The sequence below is a fragment of the Helianthus annuus genome, chromosome 7, assembly GCF_002127325.2.
Source record: "Helianthus annuus cultivar XRQ/B chromosome 7, HanXRQr2.0-SUNRISE, whole genome shotgun sequence".
Taxonomy (NCBI): Eukaryota; Viridiplantae; Streptophyta; class Magnoliopsida; order Asterales; family Asteraceae; genus Helianthus; species Helianthus annuus.
In genome coordinates, this window is record NC_035439.2 from 9,784,503 (window position 1) to 9,793,099 (window position 8,597).

General features: G+C 34.7%; 1 protein-coding gene across 1 annotated transcript; it reads left to right on the forward strand.

Moving 5' to 3' along the window:
- The first annotated feature begins 6,444 nt into the window (after positions 1–6,444).
- Positions 6,445–7,429, forward strand: LOC110924977 (blue copper protein 1b). Its single transcript, XM_022168949.2, has 3 exons — positions 6,445–6,613; positions 6,716–7,075; positions 7,167–7,429. Exons 1-3 carry the CDS (start codon positions 6,445–6,447, stop codon positions 7,427–7,429), a joined length of 792 nt encoding a protein of 263 aa, XP_022024641.1.
- Positions 7,430–8,597: the final 1,168 nt, after the last annotated feature.

An 8,597-nucleotide genomic window follows, 5' to 3' on the forward strand; every position in this document is an offset into this window, starting at 1 on the left:
CAAAGAAGACCGAAGTTCTGAAGAAGGTTGAAAAGAGATCCTGTTTTCAGTGTAAAGCTGTTGGTCATCTTGCGAAAGATTGTCCGAAGACATTCAGACCAAAACAAGAAATCTCAAGAAAAATGAAAGAAAAAGTTGTTGAAACGACTGAACTATCAACTCGGAAGTTTACAGGCTTTGAAAATTCAACTTATGAAAAAGGAGAATCTTCAAAGAGTGCTTCCAAACGCATAGCCAAAGAATCAAATCAGAAATGGGTTGTGAAAGGTTCAGGTAACAGTTCTGGTGATGAATCTGATTCCATAAAATCAGAGGAGCCATGTGTTGAAGGAAAGGTTGTAAAGAAAATTCCGAAAGTGGACGATGTGAATTTTCCGCCACTACATGCTAACAATTACAAATCTAAAATCGGAAAAGTTGATGTTCCAAATCAATTTTCTTCAGACAAGAAGAAAATTGATGTTGAAAAAACTTTCAACGGCAATGTGAAACGCATCTTTGGAAAAATGGCCAGTGGTAAGGCCCAAAGCATTCAGGAGTTTTATGCTTCCAAAGGATGGGTTTACAAGTCGGTTGAAAAGAGGGATGAAAATGATGAGGTTACACCCAAGGATGGTCAGGCTTGGGTGGATATATTTTTCCAAGAATAAAATCCTGACTTGCCGGAGATCCCAAGATGGTATTGTGGATCATGAATCGGCATCTTTCTAAATCTGTTTGTGAAGTTGCAGGACTTGCCGGAACTCCCAGGTTTGTAAGCGAGGAGTAGGAATCGGCACCTTGAGAATTCAACCAAAAGATGGTAATTGGTTGAAAAACAGGTTTGAAGAGCTTGAATTGCTAAACCTACAATTGGTTAAATAGTTGTGATTGGTGTAGATCTTACAAGTGGTTAAATCAGGGTCATTAAATTGGACTTGATTTAATTATCATTCAAGAATTTGGTAAACAAAGTGATGATTTGAACCCCATTTTACAAAAGATAAAAACAACTAAACTTATTTTCCGGAAAAACCATTCTGATTAAAACAAACTTAAGTGTTTTGAAATCATTATGGGAAAATAGTTTGTTGTGAGCGGGAGTTCTGATTGTTTAAGCCAAACGGATGGAGAATTGAAGTGTTTTGATATCAATTGTCATGTTCTGTACAGTTTGTTTTCAATTTTCTTTGGATGTATTTGAATTTTAGGGGGAGTAAGAATAAGAATTTTTAAAAAATACAAAAACATCAGAAAATTTGAAAAAGCCAAAAACATGATAAAATCAAAAATGAGTTTTTGTTGGGATAAAGAGGAAATGATAGTACATCAGTGGACTATCACAGCACGCTAAAGAAATGTAAAGTTTAAATGTGATAAACAATCTTACTGCGGATGTGTCAGTAGATTTTCGCACATTTAGTAAATTGAAAAGAGATATAAACCTAAATCAAACTTGCTTAATTTGTGGGTAACTATTCTTGGATATATGGGTAACCCCCGAAATCTTGTTTGAAAGGTCCCGTATTCTGAGATACTAGGTCTTTATGCTCAGTGATATCTGGGGTATTATTCCGGGACTTCTGCTGTATGGAAATACTGACCTAGTCCCCGAATAATACTTTCTGCAAAAAGCTTTGAAATATAAGCGCCGCCCTCAGCAAACTGATTAAACAATAAAATTGGTAATCTTTGCTGTTGAAACAAAAGATCCTCTAAAGGGGACCCACCGAAAGTCGAAGCCGTCATCTCTCTGTGTATACGGAAGTATCGACCTGAGCTCTCACGGCCCTCGCACATTACCCCTTTACAGATATCATCTGTGGTATACTCACCTGTAAGACTGAATATTTGGGATCTGGATACGGGAGTATATTCAAGTGGAGTGATACACAATTAAGTTTAAGACTTTAAAACATTAATATCGTATCTCGAATCAATTGAAATTTGTGTTGAAAATTTAAGTGGACAAACATACTGACAATCTAGGTAAAATTGTTTAGAACTTAACATGTAATCAAGCTTAACGGTGTTTGTGATATGCTTCAAAACTGATATGATCCTCTTGCACAAACTCACAAAAACATTGTCTGTAGATATTTCATTTTTTTGCATTTACTTTCATTCCGAAAAATCAAAAAGATTTTCAGTGTGTTTTAGCATAAATTTTTGAAAAATCAAAAATATTTTCGACAACTGGTGTTGAGATGCTGATTTTCGAAATTCAAAGTGCTAAACTTGAAGAACTGGTTTGGGGAGTGTTTGAGAGTTAAATGATGAAGTTGTTTTTGATTAAAACCAGTAATGTTCTTGAATGCAAAATCATTATTGCTGATTGGTTCTATATAGTTTCTAAAATTGTTGAAAAGTTTATCTTTATATAAACTTATGGTTGGGTAGAGATTGTGCAGGTGTTAAAGAGCCAGGTTTCGATCTAGAACCTGATGAGAGCCTGTTAAAGATCTCAGAACCAGTGAAAGATTGACTTTCAGACTACGATCCCAGCTATGTGAGAGGGGGAGTCTGAAGACACCGTGCCAACATTCAAGAGAGAAGAAATTTGTTAATGATGGAGATAGAGAACCAGGATTTTTGGATCGACAAATATTTCAGAAGCAGATTGTGACTGATGAAGATTGTAGATTGCAGACTGGAATGAAGACATTGATGAAAACTCCGTCAACATCCGAGGGGGAGTTTGTTAGTGCACATACGTCTGCTGACTACGTCGTTCATCAAGTCTTGAAGATTGATCTGATCAGAAATGGCACAGAATCCTAGATCTAGATGTTTTGTATAGAATCGCTTATGGGTACTTGTTCTAGGGTCGCTTTTGTGTCAGTTTGAGTATGGATCGCCTATTTGGACTTAGTTAGGATCGCTTATATGACATCATTGTTGGACCGCTCATATGGCATGTCATATGAGCGGCCCAGAGAGTCTATAAATACCAAAGGCGATCCAACACACATAGTGGGAGTATAATTCTTCCGGCGAGCCACGAAGTGCTGCCGAAGTGCTGTCAGACCTTGTATTTGTGCTTGAAATCAATACAACAGCAATATTAGAGTGAATACGGCTTCAATCGCACCAGATTATTAGTTTCCGCCTCTTAATCTGGACGAGAGCTTCTCTGAACGACTCAAACAGGTCGAAACACGATCCTACAATATTAAATAAAAACCAAACATTCTAAACACCAAAACACCTAACGACCTATGGAACTTCCGGCTATAGACATAAAATGCACTTACAATGTTTCTAATTTTGAAAAACTAATTTGTCATTTGTTTGAATTTATATTATGCTATGAAGACCAGTTTCTAACAAATACAAACCATTTATGATTTTTTTTCATAATATAGTATCCGATTATAAAAATTTATAAATATTAGGATTGATATCAACAAACTAAAATTTCCAATTATGAATAAGCTTTTACAAGTTACAATAATTAAAAAAAACCAACTATATATATAGTTATGTAGAAAAGTTTTATACTGTCATATATTATAAAAAAAATCATAAAATAAAATTGTAAAGTGATGATACTTGTTCATTTATACTTAAATAACCAATCAAATTTATAAAGTTATTCAGTTTCAAATACAAACGGTATTTAATTTACCCTTCTTATAATTTTTGACAAAAGACACTCTACCCTTGGGTTTTTCCTTTTGAATGCTACGGTGAGCGTCAATAAGGTAGACTGATAAAACCAACAACTAAATTCCCACCGCGAAGCACAAAAATTCACCCAGTTATGTTCTAAAAAGCAAAAGTCACACCAAGGAAATAGCGAAACACCAGATATACCAAGATGGCATATATATATATATATATATATATATATAGGATGAGGATCATTACAGAACACTAATTATTGCGAGAACAAAAAGAACAACTCTAAGTCACTAGATTTTATGATTTAAAGTTCATATTTTTTAACTTTTATATTTCCTACATTCGTATGTATATTATATATGCATGGAAAACCTTATATTTTTACCTATACTTAGCCTACATACATGTAGGTAATTTAACCTACACAGAATGCACATATGTGTAGGTTGTATAAAAAAGGAAAAATTTTCATATGTTGTTTTAAATTCTAGTGTGAGAAACAATAATCTTTTATTTGTAACATTTCCCTTTACTTTTTAGGTTTTTAGGATTGAAAAAATGGATGATTCATTTTGTTCTGCGTGTTCTCGCAATATTTAGTGTTCTGCATAGAACCTTCCCATATATATATATATATATAGGGGATGGTTCAAATGAAAACCACTTTTATTGTGAAAACTCGAAAACTAACTAAAAAAAGCCTAAAAAACACACAAAATTTTTTTTTTCAATTTTTTTTTATAAAAATCGCTAGTTTTTATATATAAAAAAAAAACTTTTTTTCAAAAAAAAAAAAAAATTTGTGTAGTGCACATGTGTAATAATACACATGTGTAGTACGTACACATACATATGTGCAGTATTACACATGTGCACTACACAAAAAAAAAATTTTTTTTTTGAAATTTTTTTTATATTAAAAAACCTGCGAAATTTTGATTGCAAAAAAAAATAAAAAAAAATTTTTGTATGTTTTTTTGGCTTTTTTTAATTAGTTTTCGAGTTTTCACAATAACTAGTGGTTTTCATTTGAACCTTCCCCTATATATATATATATATATATATATATATATATATACATATATATATATATATATATATATATATATATATATATATATATAATGTAAGTATCTATGAAAAACCCATTTAATATAGAAAACTTGGCAAACCTGAATTGTGTGGTCAAGATTGATCCACATCATATCTTTAAACACATGTTAAAAGGGCAAATTAGTCATTTGTTTAAGCCATCATTTCACCCTCTTCCCCATCCTATCAAGTCATTTATTACCCATCATCTCATCACTTTTTTAAACCAAACAATATATACAGAACTTGCATCCCTTTCTTCCTTCTTTATCCCCCATTCCTTTCTTCTTCAAAAACTCTAATTCCTTTGCTTTCTCCCATCTTTCATGGCTGATTTTCAGGCATCAATCCATCACCTTTTTAGTCAAAACCCAACCCCACATTTTAAACCCCCATTTTCTTTCTATCTCAATTGTTTCTCTCTCAACATTCAAAACCCCAAAACCCACCGGAGAAGAAGAAGAAGAAAGCACTGCAGATCCAAACATTGCCGACGATCATTTGAGCACAAAATTATACGATGATCATTGGAGAAACAAGAAAAAACGACAGTGCTTTTCGTTTGGAGGAAAACCCTAGATATGAGAGCCACATTTTCGGTTGTTATCATCCGGTAAATGTCACCGGAAACGGAAGAAATCAAGAAGCAAGTGCAGAACCAAGTAACTTTCCTTCGTTTTTCCGATAAATGTCGCCGGAAATGTAGTTATTACGGTTTTTTTCTGATGATTGACGGAACAGACAACCATCTGTCTGATCGCTCGTCGATCGGTAGGTGTTTAGCTTCGAATGTCTCGTGTTTTTGCGACTTTTAATCTGATACAAAATTGTTAGTTGTTTTGAATGAGAGTAGAAATATGTGTCTTCTTGTTCATAACTGATGTTGTGATTTTTTATAAGATTTCAAGTAGGATCCCATGACAACTGTTATGTGCTTAATTGGTTTATTAGAGAGTTGGTTTTATAAAAGTTAGGACGAAAGGTTGTTTGATGAACTGTTGGTTTATTTGCTTTTTTGTTCGTATATATATATATATATATATATATATATATATATATATTTTACATTGTTCATTTTACTAAATTATAATATGTAAATAACTGATTTTCTTCCTCAAGATATTTATCTAGTTCCTTTCTGTGATGATTTAGAGGTCCTAATACGTGTAGGTTAATTCAAATAACTGAATAAGTCATGTACGCAAGTAATTTTCTGTATACAAAATAGTTGCCATTATCCGCAAAGGATATTAAAAAATGGAGAGAGCAAATAATGCTCTTTAATCCAGCAAATACGTATTTAGTTTCTGGATCAAATGGAGTCTCGACATTAACATAATCGTGGGTGTGTTTGTTTGTTGTTTCGTTGGATTTGTCTTGTCTCGATGACATAATGAAAGAAATGGTCAGAGTGCAGGCATGCACAAAGTTCCAGATTCCTTAATCAAACAAAACAAATTATCTTGTTTTAAGAGTTAAATCAGATATTTGAAGAAGTCATTATGCACCAAAACTACGTTTTTTCATTCTGATGAAGTAATAAGAAATTCAAGTAATTATATTCTAACTCCAGTCGTTTACATAAAAGATATAAAATAAACGTGTCCCAACTCCAGTTGAGGACTCGGTCCAGCAAACATTTTATTCCATGCCGTCCAAAACTAGTTTAAATCCTTTGAATTCCCTCTATAAAAAGCCACTTCATCTAAATCCCTCCTATCACATACACCAATAACAAAGTTATCCAAGATGGCTACTAACAAGTGGGGCGTCATCTTTGTCGCAGCAACAATAGCAGCTTTAGCTACTTCAGTTTCGGCCAAGTTGTTTACTGTTGGTGACGAGAAAGGATGGACACTCAACTTCGATTATCAAGCTTGGGCCAAAGACAAGGTATTCGTTGTTGGAGATCAACTCGGTATGTGTCCTTTTACAATATGAGCATTATGTACTTCTGTACGATGGGTACTCGTGTTAGTAGGTGTTTATATAATAAATTCTGTATGCGTTATGTGTGTAGTTTTCAAATACGCTACTGGAAAACACAATGTCTTCAGAGTCAACGGAACTGTTTTCCAACAGTGCATCATTCCTCCTACAAATGAAGCTCTTACTAGTGGATATGACGTGATAACACTAGCAACTCCAGGAAGAAAATGGTACATATGTGGAGTTGGCAAGCACTGTGAGTATGGTTTGAAGCTTTTCATCAACGTGCTTCCACAATCATATCCTTCACCTCCCCCTCCACCTCCTCCATTGGTTTATCCAGCTCCTTCAGGCAAAGTGTTTGTGGTTGGAGATGATAAAGGCTGGACCCTGAACTTTGATTACCAAGCTTGGGCCATGGGAAAGAAATTCTATGTCGGAGATAAGCTTGGTTCGTATTCATACTTATACGCCATCCAATATTTGTGTGAATCGAATGTTTTGATGCAGATTGCTAACTGGTTACAACTTTATTGTCACAGTTTTCAGGTACCCAAAGGGAATACATAATGTATTTAGAGTAGATGGAACTTCATTCCAGCAATGTATCATTCCTGCTGCTTATGAAGCCCTCACCAGTGGATACGACGTGATCACTTTACAAACCCCGGGGAGGAAATGGTACATTTGTGGTGTTGGAAAACACTGCCAGATGGGGTTGAAGCTTTTCATCAATGTACTTCCCTATCCAACATATGTACCGCCTCCATACCATGGAACAAGAAAACTCGCACCACCTAGCTAATTAGTTCGAAGGCGGAAAGGATCGATCTTGGGTTATGTTTAATTTATCTGCAACTAAAAAGTTAATGCTTCTCATTTATGTGTATTTGTTGTTGTATTAGTCGGGTGAAATTGAGTAGATCATCAGCAACTTAATTTGAAATATTTATAAAAAGATATTGATTTGCCTACGTACTTATATTGTTTTCTTTTATCACACTACGAAACACAACTCCGAAAATGAAGAATATAGAGCGTCTCACTAGTTGTTAACCTGTATATTAATTTATTTGCTTGAACTAAATCGTGATAATTGTAAAATAAACTTCATGCATGTAAACCTAAATATATTCAATAAAAATAAAAATCGTAACATTAAGATATATTAATATTAATATGTAATTAAACTAATCAAATGGCTAACCAACTTTTTTGTGATGTTACCGGGCCACGAAACGTGTCCAGGCCCACGAAGTATGTGATTCTTCGTGGACATGGTTCTTCGTGACATTCCATTAAGGCGAAACATGTTCTTCGTGAAGATGTGTCTCCCACGAAGAAGTGGTTCTTCGTGGGTAGGCTGCAAACAGACAAGTACTTGCAGTAAACAGACAAAACAGCAAACAACAAACATAAACTACTAATAGACTGCACATATGCAGCTGTTTTACAGACATCACAAAGTAAACGCCGTACCAAGTCAAGATAGGAGGATATCTTGACTTGGTCGACTCGACCAAAACTATACAGACGCTTAAATAAAGACCGTACAATTACAGACGCAACTAAGAACAAGCGACAGACACAAAAGTGCACCAACAAACTCCCCCTTACTGTTGCTTGGTCTTCGGTCTTCATCTCTAATGGTCTGCTTCGGACCACGAGCTACCGGTGTGAATTCCTCGATAGTAATAAAAACAAGTGACGCGTTGAAACAATAAGGCTTGATGAGCGTCCTTGTCTTCGTAGAAGATATCGTGTTGAAGTAGCTTCTTGATGTCGGTAGCGGACATATTCACGATCCACATCGGATGAAGCATGTGGAAGTTGTCTTCGTCATTCTTAAGACGATCACTGCTTCATGAGTATCCGAGTCGTAACACCACACAACCATGTTTCCAAGAAAATCTTGCTTCATCGGCTTGAGCGGTATATTATCCATAACCTTCACCGGATTGTAAACAAGCTTG

Bases quoted from the DNA above. Each gene is read 5' to 3' on its own strand.
- LOC110924977 (XM_022168949.2), top strand. From the start codon at position 6,445: ATGGCTACTAACAAGTGGGGCGTCATCTTTGTCGCAGCAACAATAGCA. The intron at 6,614-6,715 runs GTATGTGTCCTT...TTATGTGTGTAG, and splicing joins CGTTGTTGGAGATCAACTCG to TTTTCAAATACGCTACTGGA. The intron at 7,076-7,166 runs GTTCGTATTCAT...TTATTGTCACAG, and splicing joins CTATGTCGGAGATAAGCTTG to TTTTCAGGTACCCAAAGGGA.